General features: G+C 39.4%; 1 protein-coding gene across 2 annotated transcripts in view; it reads left to right on the forward strand.

Annotated features, from left to right (window-relative positions):
- The window catches only part of CCDC28A (coiled-coil domain containing 28A), a 17,793-nt gene continuing 5,137 nt past the window's right edge, over positions 1–12,656 (forward strand). Inside the window, exons 1-5 of one of the 2 annotated variants that reach the window (XM_010175938.1) lie at positions 1–382; positions 3,063–3,226; positions 4,291–4,445; positions 5,091–5,113; positions 6,181–6,371. In XM_010175938.1, coding sequence (XP_010174240.1) covers positions 225–382; positions 3,063–3,226; positions 4,291–4,445; positions 5,091–5,113; positions 6,181–6,235 — 555 coding nt within the window. In that variant the 5' untranslated portion in view covers positions 1–224 and the 3' untranslated portion in view covers positions 6,236–6,371. Of the gene's footprint in view, positions 383–3,062; positions 3,227–4,290; positions 4,446–5,090; positions 5,114–6,180; positions 6,372–12,656 lie in introns of those variants that run through there. The other variant, XM_010175939.1, reaches the window with a different exon arrangement.

The following is a 12,656-nucleotide window of genomic DNA, read 5'->3' on the forward strand; positions in this document are numbered from 1 at the left end:
CTGATCAGGCAGGCCTGGGCAGCTTCTGAAAACTGGATTCTCTTGTTTGAAGAAATGAGTGACTGCTCATCTGTGAGGAAACTATAAAGCTGTATTTCCATGTACTTTGACCTGTTTTTTCCCTTGCTTTTATTGTAAATGCCAGTTTTAATGGTTGTTTCTTACTTTTCTTCCTTCCCTTTCTGAAGACAAGAAATTAGTCTAGATGCAATAAAGTGGAAGAAATGGAAGAAAGGAAAATCAAGAGGAGGAGCCCCAAATCATCTACCAGTCACCCTGCCCAGGTTACTAACTCCAAGAAAAACTCAGTGCCAGTCAGTAAAAGTACGGCCTTTTCAAATCCTGCACCACAGCCTGCAGTACAAAAACCAAAGTTAAAACGGTAAGCTTGGGAGGATCCTGCAGACGCGGTGGGAGTGAGAGCCAGAAACCTGCCAATGCTCAGATGGTCTAAAGGGTGTTTAAACTGGCTGGGACAGAATGAAAAGAAATAGCTTCAGACTTGTGAAATTTTTTTATGCCGTGTCTTTTTCAGCAAAGTGATTTGTGTTTAATGCAATATAATGGCTATTTTACAGGAAAGGAAGGTGCTTTTTTGTTTTTTTAACTGTTCTTGTAAGCTTTGTAAAATGTTACACAGTGCTGTAGACTCATATTGGTAACAATTTAGCGGAAGAGACGATAGCCTGATGTGACTGGTGAAAGACAAGAGTTGGGTGATCAAATATGGCAAATGCGGGCATTGTATGGGATAGCAGAGCCCCAGGTGTACACCTGTGAGGAACAAACAAAAGATTACCTGGCTGCAAGGTTGCAACTGACAAGTAGGGCAGGAAATAAAGGACATAAATTGAACAGGATGAGCTAGAACTGGAATTTCCAGGTGTTTTTTGTTTGGGGACCAGTCAGCGGGGGCAGCAGTAGCTCCCAGGCCATACTCATGCGCAGAGAGAGGCATGCAGCATTTCAGAAAGGACTGTTTTGGAGTAGTTTGTGTGTTATTGAAGATACATCTATTTCAGTTTAAGAACATTAATTTTCCTGTGTGTTAGAAACTGTATTTCTTGTCCGTGGCACATACAGTAGATAAATGAGCGAGGAGGGATTTCAAAGTGAAGTGTTAGCTAGAGAGAGGCAGTTGAGTTTATTGACCTGTAAGTGTTAGCTGAAGATTAAATACTGAAGTGGCATCATTAGCACAGATAGTGCTTGAAGGATCCAGCGTTGGCCTGATGAATAACCAATTCCTGCAATGTAAAGTCTACACCTTATTTTTTCAGGGAAAACGTGTTAATATTTTGAGGGACATAATAATAAATACTGATGTGCTACAAATCAGTGGTTTCTGCAGCTGACTATACAGTTTACTTAAGTCTCAGTGCAATTGTGGAATGTACTAGAAATTAATTTATTGTAGCCCACAGTGTTGGCTAGAGAAGAAAATGTCCTTTGTGCTTTAAGTTTTGGAAAAGGACATTCTTGCTCAGTTGTTAAGTCAAGCTTACCAAGCAGTGATCGTGCAGACAATTTCTGAACTGTGGTAATTGACATAAAAATGTGAGGATGAACTGCTGTTATGATAGCAGAGTAGGAGTATTTAATTAATTTTCACTTCATCTGCAATAATCTAATAAAATTAGTTTTCTAGGAGCAGTAATATATTGTATTGAACTTCAGATATAGGTGGGGAAAAAAAAAATCAATGACCTTTCAGGCGAACAAACCTTTCTCTAAGTCTGAAATTGAAGCAGAAGTAGTGAAAGTTAAACCTAAATTGAGTCATGTTGCTCCAAGTTGAACCAGATATGATAATTGTTGGACCTTTAGTTGTTGCAGCGTACAGACTATGTACACTAAACAGTGTTTATAGACTCCAGAAGCTGTTAGGCTGGAGAAGGAATTATTATTTCCCATAGGAAAGAGAGCATTTATGACTTGCAGAGCATGGGAGTATTCAAAGGAAGGGTGGGGCTTAATGTGCTGTCAACCCTATTATCTTCATTAAATAAAACCTCTTTACTAAGCCTGTGAATTTTGTAGTGTCCTGTAGTATTCTGAATTTTAACTTTTAGGCGCAGCATTTCTCACTGAATCAGGTTCTGAACAGACTCAGCCATGAGGCTGCAGAAGCAGCCACACCAGTGTGAGAGAGGGGCTGCGTGCACGCAGGGATGGGCATGAAATCAGGGCCGAAAGCAGCCCCTTACCTGAACGGTAGTAGGGTAGGATGCAGTCTGTCCGTCCGTCTGTCTTGGGGTCAGATGTGGAATGTGCTGCTTCTCACAGGTAACTGGCTTTTCAGCTTCCCTATCAATTGTGTTTTCAGTTGGATTTATAATGGTTATGCATTTAAATTTGTGTAGTTTCTATGGGCACATAGCGCTCAGTAAATTTTATGTCTAGGGAAAAACGTACGGACCCAGAATGTTGATGGTTTTGTTGCAGAGGGGGCTAGAGAGAATTACTGGCACGTTTAAAATTTGTTTGGGCATGGACTGGTTCCATTTGGTATGTGGTAGGGGACTGGGCAATTTCTTTTGGTGGTGAGTTTTACAAAACTGGGATGTTACTTGAAGGCAGGAGCTCTAGGAAGATTTATCTGGAGGAAAGGCCACCTTCCCTTACATGTTCTAACAAGTTGTTTTTCTGCTCAAATGTCTGATTGTTGAGGGTTTTTCTCTCTGGCTTAAAGAGAGTTTGAAGATGCTTTTGGGGTGATTTTAGGTAGATAATGTGCCACGTGTCGTTGTTGGGTAACATTCCTCTTTAGATTATTAAGATGGCCATTACATACACGTGCTCCATTGACCTTTCCCACTAGTAGTAGGAAAGCAGATTGTTGGAATCATTTATTTTGCAGTATCAAGCTGTGAAGATAGTGATGGTGTTCTTTATTCATAAAACAAACTGGTGATCTATTTTTTAACTTAAAAGGAGTGATTGAAACATGTCTTATCTTTTCCATTTCATTTTCAAAGCCCAGATGTACACTTATCTTGTATTTCAGATAGTCAGTGAAAGGAGGAAGTAATCTTTTTGTTTTGTTTAATTATTTTTCCCAGTGTAATAAAAGAGAAAGCCAAACCTCCAGGAGGCGAACCAAAAGGGGCACAGGCAGCACCAATCCAGCATTCCTTTCTCACTGATGTATCAGATGTCCAGGAAATGGAAAGGGGACTTCTGAGTCTCCTGAATGACTTCCACTCTGGCAAACTTCAAGCTTTTGGTAAGTGCATGAGTTGTCTGTATACAGCAGGTGTTTTTATAACATGTGCAAACATATGTACTGAATGGGCAGATGGCCAGTTTGGCATATTGGTCTTTGCTATATGAAATGAGGTTTAACATCATTAATACATGTTACTGCATTTTAAAGTAATAGTCCAAGGTTGTCTTTGGTGCGAGATGATTCAAATGCCATTTCTTTGTTCCTTCCAGCGTGGCCTACCAAAGGCAGCACCCTTGGTTTATGGATTTAAGATACCAAGTTTAAAGTCACTTATTTATGATGGTATAGGAATAGTAAGAAGTACCTGCACTTAGCACCTGACTGTTAGTGACAGCTCTTAGGGACTCCAATGCAAGCTGCATTTTACCCACCTTACTCTTCTGTCCTAGCATCTCACTGTTCTTACTACTTCACAGCTGATGGAGGTTTAAAAAAAAAAACCAAACAAAAAAAACAAACCACCACAACATTCTTCTGCTTCCTTTTTTTCCCTATACTGTTTAGAAAGATGCATATGTGCTTTTGCTTGATGGAGGTTTAAAAAAAAAAAAACAAAAAAAAACCCAAACCACCACAGCATTCTTCTGCTTCCTTTTTTTCCCCTGTACTGTTTAGAAAGATGCATATGTGCTTTTGCAAGTTTAGTGTTAGGTCAGCATGTCATATTAATTCTATGATAATTTTGCAAGAGTACCTGAGAAGTCTGTATTATATAAAGCATCAGTAACAAGAAAATGAAAATTAGAAAGAAGGTTTATTGTGATCGTATTTAAAGTTAAAATTAACAGGGCCTTCCTAAATCCGAGGGAACTTTGGGAGTATAGAAAATCCATGGATGTTCTAAAAACCAGTTACTACATTGGGTAGTTATTGTAAGTTCAGCACAACATGAGGCTAGACAGGATGACAGAAACTTCAGTAGTGAAACAGGGACAAATCATTGAGAAAGCAAATCAACTTGTAAATTAGATGTTTAAATTCCTTTTCCCTGGTGTAAAAAAGCTGCATCTTCTCACCTTCATTTGCTCTCTCTTATCTAAAGCTGTTGCTCATCCTTGTAGGAAATGAATGTTCCATAGAGCAGATGGAGCATGTGCGCAGTATGCAGGAGAAACTTGCTCGCCTCAACCTGGAGCTCTATGGGGAGCTGGAAGAACTCCCTGAAGATAAAAGAAAATTAGCCAGTGACTCTAACCTGGACAGGCTGCTGTCAGATGTAAGTACTGGGAAGGCAGAACACACGGAACTTTGCCCACAGCACTTGGTTCAGGAAAATAACACTAGTGGGTGGGCCAGTTACAGCTGAGGAGAACATAGTTCTGTCATGAACCAAGACACAAGCCCTGCCCTCGTCTTGGTTTTGGGAAAACACAATACCAGTTTTCTTTTTTTGTAGGCTGCTGCTTGTTTTGGTGAGTGGAGGAGTGTAGCTGTGAGCTGTCTGAGCATGCAGGGCTGTTTAGAGACAGCCCATGTACCAGGGAACTACGACCACTTTCCCTGTGGTCCATCCTCCTACATCTAGGGAAGACCACACATAACGAGGAATTTAGATCTGTATACTCTACACTTTCAGTTTCTCCTTTCTCTAATGTATTCCCATAAAACCCCAGACTGTTAAAATTTCTTTAAATTTCCTGAGACTGGCAGATTTAACCTTAATTTGGGACTTGGCTCTCTTGGTGTAGAATTCAGGGCAGGTTTGTTTTGCTTTTTGTAATAAAATCACACATTTCAGCCCAAACTATTAGTGATTTCCTTCATTACTTTAATGCATTTATTTCATCATGTCAGCATAATCGTTGCATTTATCTGACTAACTGAAATCCCATTTCTGATATTCTCTACATTTATATTGCAGCTAGAAGAACTGAATTCATCTATGTATCCTTTACCCAAAACGTCTATTTTGCATTATAATTATTGTTAATTGTTATCAAATGACAGTGTATTTCCCCAGTAACTGCTGTCTTTACAGGAGTCAAATGGCTTCAGTAATGCCCTTTCTTTTAAATTAGCCCTGTAATACAGCGTGGATTTTAGGTTCTTCTAATACATAAATGACTGGATCTTAACGCTTTTAATTACAGGCCGTTTTCTCACAGGGTGATTTATTTCACTAGTGTGTAGCGCTTCGGATGAAGCGGTGACAGTCGATGGCAAAGCCTGGCCAAACCAGGGTCTTCTACATGCATCTGCCTGAGACACTCTGGAACAAACATACCTACTGATGTTCCTTCTATAGTACTTGGCAGTGTTCTGTTCCACTGATAAACAAATCCTATTACCTTTCAGTCTCTTCTAGAACTATGTGCAGCTGTTCATCACTGACCTGACTGTGAGTAGTGCACTGACCTAATCTTTTATTTCTAGGGTTGGACTATTGTTGAGTCAAATACTTCAGCAGAGCTTAGGTAATTGAACAACTCTGTGCTCTTAGCCCACCCAGAAGATGATAAAGCTGAATGTCTCAGCTTGTCTTTCACATAATGTGTTTGGTAAGCTGAGAACACAGTTGAGAAGTGCTGCATTCAGTTTATACCACAGTCTAGTTATTTCTGACGTTACACACTTTGTATGCATCGGGGAAGGGGGAACCCTGGTTTAGGACTTGAGATACTGCACTGGTGTGTACATTCTCTGGGCCTGGGGAAAGGCTAGGCCTCCAAGAACACAAGTGCAATGTGATAACAGTATCACATAATAGTGATAAAAATAGTCATCTGCCCTCCCCCTTGATCCACCAGCTAATTCCAGAGGTTTGTCATGCTTAGGTCTCATCGAGGAACATTAATCTACTGGTTAAGAATTAGCATAGGACTAAATAGAACTGAATTCATTTGGAATGGTCCGTACCCATCGCAGGACTGTGCATAGTTTCATGTAACACTGCTGTCTGGTTTATACTCTATCTCTATGTGAAAGTGTTATTCCTTAATGGTTTGCTTCAGCCAAAAACTACATTTAGCAGATGCTCAAGATATTCCAAATAGTGCCACAGGCTGAAAAGAACAGCTTTGTCAGTTTGGATTCTCCCAGAAGCTTTTCTTTTGTTTTTCTTGACAGTGGAATCTGGGCAGTTGTTTGTTGGCTTGTTTGTTTGGTTTTTTTATTTTACACAATGAAGAATGAAAGTGCAAATTCAGGTGTTTATTTTTGCACATTCCTCTTTGAGCACTGCATTATGTCAGCACTCAGTACCTAGAGTTTTAGGTAGGTTGTTGTGATGCTATGCTTTCTATTATTGCCTTAATGGGAAACTTGGAAATACATTTCTTCTGCTCATGGTTGAAAATGATATATGTATATAAGTTCATTAGTATTTCTCCAGTTTTATGAAGAGAGCGATGATCTTGCCTTTCTGATAAGTATGTAGACAATCTGCACGCTATATCTTTAGCGTTTTGTTGATCAGTGATGCCACAGATTAATTTATTGTTAATAAATTAAAACATTTTAAATATATGATGTTTCATTTAGAGAAGCTGCTAGCTGTTCAGCTGTGTTAAGAAGACACAAGTTCTTTCATGGTCAGAACGTTTGCAGAGTTAACTTTTTTCATTACTGTGAGTAATTATAAAATGTCACTAAATCAGAACTACTGTACATGCCAGCAGTCCACAGCATCTGATTAAATATTGTGAAATGCCAAAATCGGGCAAACAGTTACTGTTCAATAAATCCAGTACATGCAACTTTGTAGTCATTCCCATATTATAAATAGTCTGGTATTAATTGATACCATCTTTGTGTTCACAGTCAGAGAAAAAAATTCAGTATTTTCAGTAGCACCTAGTGAAGGGGCAATGGGCAAAAACTGGAACACCAAAAGTTCCACACAAACTTAAGGAACAATTTCTTTACGGTGAGGGTGACAGAGCACTGGGACAGGCTGCCCAGAGAGGCTGTGGAGTCTCCTCTGGAGATGTTCAGAACCCACCTGGACACCTTCCTGTGCAACCTGGTGAAGGAACCTGCTGTGGCAGTGGGGTTGGACTAGATGATCTCCTGAGGTCCCTTCCAACCCCCACCGTTCTGTGATTACTGTAAAATGTCTGGATTTAGATCCAAAATTTCTGTCCTGGTCCATCAAACTATGCCTGTGGTTCTAGGTTTATTTTACATTCAGTTTTTAGGCAGTCCATTCAGATTGTATATTGGATATACTTACTGCACAAGGAATGAAATCTTTTATGCTTCTGCTTGAGAGCGAAGCTTTCATCAGCTCCAAGTGGGCATGTGGCTGGGGACTAAAAGATGCCTGTTGTTTGGTGTCTTTGGGGAAGATGCTTCTTCAGCTGCAAGATGGAGTTGTGGATTGCATTAGCTCCAGCTCCTTTCGGAATCACATGTGGTACCAAGTCTGCACCCTGTAGCTGGGAAAAGAAACATCATTTAAACACCAGTGTGCTCTGGCTGTCCCCAGTGCTCCTCACAAAACAAAGCCAAGGTTGGGGCTTTTTCCCCCTCTTCAACCACTACCTGGGCAGTTATCCTCTTCTGCACAGTAACTTCTCCCTGTCAGCACTGTGGGCTCTGTCATTTAACTCTGGTTAGGCTTATGGCTTCAGACGTATTTTAAATAACTTACAAATGTGTGCTCTGTGAGATGGCTTGATCTCTAAATTTCTGCAGCAGTTTATCCAAGTACATAACACAGAGCTGTAATCTGAGATATGTACATACACAAATACCTTTCTCAAGCAGCTGTTTAGAATTATACAAGAATTAGCACCTTTTTCTTCAACTGCCTTAAGCCCACAGGCAATCTAAAGTCACAAATAATGCATTAATTGCAAATAATTAGGAAATTAAAATTCTCTTCTCTCCTCCTGGACATATATTTGTGTCTTATACAAAATCCATTAAAGGCATATGCTCATTATCTTTTGGATTCATACAAGAAGATGCTGTAGAAAGATCTTTGAGATACTGAGCTTTTCTCTTTAGTAATAAATCTCAATTAAAAAATAAATTAAATCTCAATTCTTGGCTCTTGCAGGAAAATAAAACAAATTATTTTAACATATTTGTGGACAATCTTTTGTAGTTATGCAAGTACATAAGTGGCTGCAGAAAATGAGCTCTTTTTCTGTTAACTTGGTTCCTGAAGATTCATTTATGGAGATAAAAGTGTATTAACATTGAATGTTTCCTGGCCTAAACTTACACTGATAAATAGATAGGGTGTTTGAAAGGAGATGCCTTTTCCTGTGTCACTGGTCTAGATTACCTCACTCCAAAAGACATCTGTGGAACCTCAGTGAACTAAACAAGAAAATAAAAATCAGGAAGAAAAGCTAATAGGAAAGTCAAGTAAGAAAAGAGAGTCAGTGGTATTAAATGAACTGCCTATTTCTTTGAAAACAGCAAGACATTATTAAGGCAGAAATCTTTTGCTTAGAAAATTATACTCAACTCTAAAAATAATTGGTAAAGATATTTACCCATTAGGTATTTAACAACATAAATAGGTAAGGACTGATTTCCCACCCCCCCCAGTAAGTTCATTAAAGTGATAAACATGGAAATGCTAACATGCCCATGCCGAGCTGTGTCTTTACATTCTCATTTCTGTAAAGGAACAGAAACATAAATTTACCAAGGCCTACTGCCCTGACTGTTAGTGTGCAGCAGGTTGTGTTTTACAACTACAGTAACACAAAGGTACAAGGAGCGAAGGCATAAGATCAAAGTTAAAAAAAAAAAGCAAGCCTGGCTAAATTTGGATCATGACCTCTAAATTTAGTTCAATCAGTAAGAAATTGGAGTATGTACTGTGGAGTTCAGTGGCACATTGGAGCCTTATAAACCACACACACTATACTGAGACTTCACAACTACATGCCATTATTTGTATTTTATATTCAATATCAATTATTAATGCCTGTTCAGTATCCCTGTTGATCCCAATTCACCATGGTTAGGCTGTATTTCAAAGTATTTGACACAGTGTGTGTATACAGGGATTCTGAAGCATCAGTGTGTGTTGCTTAGCATTTTTCATATGCTTCAACTCTTGAAACATTACCTATCTTTACTTTTAGTTCTATTCATGAGAGAAATTTTAAAATGCTAGCTCACCCTCTTCATCTTCCCAAAACAGATGGAGAACTTCAAACACACTTTTATAATTTTTTGCAGAAGTTCTACTCTCACATAAAGAAATGAAGGAAAAGACATGTTTCCCATAAAAGGCAATAAAACCCAGCTCCTGCCCTAGGACAGGAGCAGATGTGGGAGTGCGTTACCCACATAAAGTCTCAAGCTGCTTGTGAGAAACCAAAACTCCTGTTTTCACACGGATAATTTCCCCAACTGTTCCCTCATATAAATACTGACTATTGCAGGTGCAACAGGTGCTTTGAGGGCATTTTTTTCTAGAAAGCAGTTGCTCAGAGCTTACCTGTCACAGGGAAGCTGGGCACAGAGCTCACTTCTTAAAAATGAAGATGGCAGCCAAATTCGGCCTCGACTATCCCAAAGCACACGAAGATGCAAGCAGGTTTACTGCGTATCATTTCTCCCAAACGCACTTGCACATCATCACTCCTCCTGTGGTCAAATCCAGCACTTCGTGTCAAGTGTCACATCCATGAATCTGCTCTGTCCACGCGCAAACACCAAGTTCAGACCCTGTTCAGGATTACTGACACAGGACGTGTTTTAGCCAGCAATACTGCAAACTCATTTCCTTTTAATTACAAATAATCAAATTCACTGTCAGTGATCTATGCCTTGAGCAATCTTACTGTTGTCATCACAAAACATGGGCTTTATTTATCACAACCCTCTTCACCCACTATAAAAAGATTTAATATGTATGAGTACGTACCAAATCCTCGACTGACTGCCCAGAAGTACCAACCAGCACGCAGCGTAAAACACTTGATAGCGGGAACAAGACATCAGAGCAGCTCCCACGTAACAACTGCACTGCAAATGGAGGGAAGATATTTTTATGAGTCCTGCATCAATAAAGCAGAGCAATCTGAACACAGTTCTAGGCTTCAGCTGGCTCACAGCGAGGTGTTGCAACAGGCTACCGATGGCTGCAGTGAATGCAAACCAGCTGCGGATCAGCCAGTACATTTTAATTTGTAGGTACCAACCTAGAAAGACTTCATGCTACTTACATGTTTGCTTCTTTGGCTTTTAAGAATGTGCTACTATCATATTATTTCTTCTATATTATCCTATAATATATTATTTTATAGAATGTGCTACTATCATATTATTTCTTTTATATTATTCTTATCATATTATATAATTTCTTTACAATCATTGGAAACTTGCAGGAAAAAGGTACTCTGACAAATCACATCCTTTCAGCATCGCTTTTGAGGAAACAAAGGCTCTATCTGTGTTAATCTGCCAGCAGAGAAACTGATTGTATCACTCTTTAAAAAAACAATGCTCTAGATGTTCCAACTGCTAGAAATAATTTCAACACAAAATATAAAGCAACCGTCAGAATTCGATGATTAATAAGGGTAACAGAGTACACTGCACATAAGAAACAGCATCGAAAATGCAGGTATCTGTGCTCATGTGATTTGGCTTTTGGTGCACAAACAGCTTGATGGAGGACCTCAACTTCTCTTCAAACTAATTAATTAGCTGACACATCTTTGCCTTCTGATGCAGCAGTGATTGTTGTCTTCTGTGCAGAATTACTTCCAGTAGATGCACTGTAAAACGCAACATCTTTAATTTAATGGAAACTATAAGGGTTTTATGATAAGAATGTGACTGAAATTTGAAGTTGGCAGGAGACTTGGTTTCCAAGGCAAGGCAATGTCCAGAAATACCAGACTTCCAAGTTCCAGGTTGGCCTGAAATAGTTGTTCTCAGCAACTCATGAAACTACCTCAGCAGATCGAACGTAAACCTACAGCCATGGAGTCAAAAAGGCACAGAAACAAAAATCAGCAGTCCCCTCAAAGCAGATCAGCACTGAAGAGGCTGCTAGTCTGAAAAGGAAAACTTAATAGCCATTACTTAATTCTCATCATAACACATTTGAAAGTTGTACCCTCCTGGGCTAAATCAACCTTGGGAGAAGATACAAGTGTGCCAAGTATGCATTCACAAGGAAAATTATTACCAGTAATTTGTACTTTACAAACATGAAAAGCATGTTCTTAAGCTCCCTGCTCCCCATGACAGCAGCACTGGAAAAGGCTTTCTCTCTGACATGAAACCCACTGAGACATGGCATAAAAATAAAGAGAACAGCTGAAGTGCCCAAGTTTATAAATCTGCAATCCCACATTATTAGGTAAACAAAGTTGGTTTTTCTGCCAGAATGGTTGGGTCCAGCAGCAAATGAAAAACATGTTACAACAGAACACGATATTACTTCTCTAAACTTATTTGGCCAAAGAACTGCTGGTGAGCTGGACTGGGAACAGAAGAACCACCCCAAAGGCTCCTTTGGTGGGGTTTCAGCAACATTCTCAAGCCTCCAAAACAGTGTGTGCCAGAAAAAAACCCAGCCTGGCAGGGCTGTAACCTTGCACATTAGGCCGATACCAATTCCTCGCTTGTTCTCCCTAATACTGAAATCTAACAAACAGCAGCAGGGTGTAACAGCAGATTTCTAAAAGCATTAACTCTATCTGGCATTTGCCTGGAAAACAACTCTACAGCATCTATTTTGAAAATTTTCAAGTTTAAACTACTAAATTAGGAATGTCATTTTGAAAGGTGTGTAAAACCGGGACATCTTCAGAGTAAGGAATGGAATGAAGTTGTTCCTTGTTACTATCCAACGCAAATCACACCTGTTTTGCATGGGTATCTGCTTAGACTGGTAAGCACTGTCTTTATACAAAATAAAAAGATGATGCAAACTTTAAAACATCTCCCTCTCTAGGATGACAATATCAGGGAAATTACTTTTTGTCTCTAAGCTCCACCCCCCTTCAGTAGTAGAGAGCAAGGGATTCTCAACCACCAATTCTCACCATTTTTCTGTAGTAAAGGCCTTAAGCAAAACCAAGCCCGAATTCCTGTGCAAACAAACTCAGATTTTTCCTTTTAAAACTACTCATGTTTGAATAACATTCAAAAAGGCATCCGTCTGCTCCAGGCGTATCCTTTGATAGATGGTTGTCTTCTCAGACTAAGTGCATGGATCGTGATATGAATGCCAATAACTATGAACTGCCTCTCTTCTCAACATAAAACTGTTCTTTCAAACACTAGGCTGTCTTACTTGCCTTCTGAATGGATACCAAAGACAACATGCTCCTTGCAGAAGACATTCCTGATTCAAGGTGCTGTTTCTCACATTTAACTCTTTCTACCCCATGGAGCATAACCTCTGTGTCACTTTAAATGTAGTCTTCTTTGAGCCAAAGAGAGAAATACCATTAGACTTCTAAAGTTAGATGACAGAAAGCAAAAGGCACCAGTGCTGCTA

The sequence above is a fragment of the Antrostomus carolinensis genome, unplaced genomic scaffold (assembly GCF_000700745.2).
Source record: "Antrostomus carolinensis isolate BGI_N321 unplaced genomic scaffold, ASM70074v2 scaffold27369, whole genome shotgun sequence".
In the NCBI taxonomy this organism is placed as follows: domain Eukaryota; kingdom Metazoa; phylum Chordata; class Aves; order Caprimulgiformes; family Caprimulgidae; genus Antrostomus; species Antrostomus carolinensis.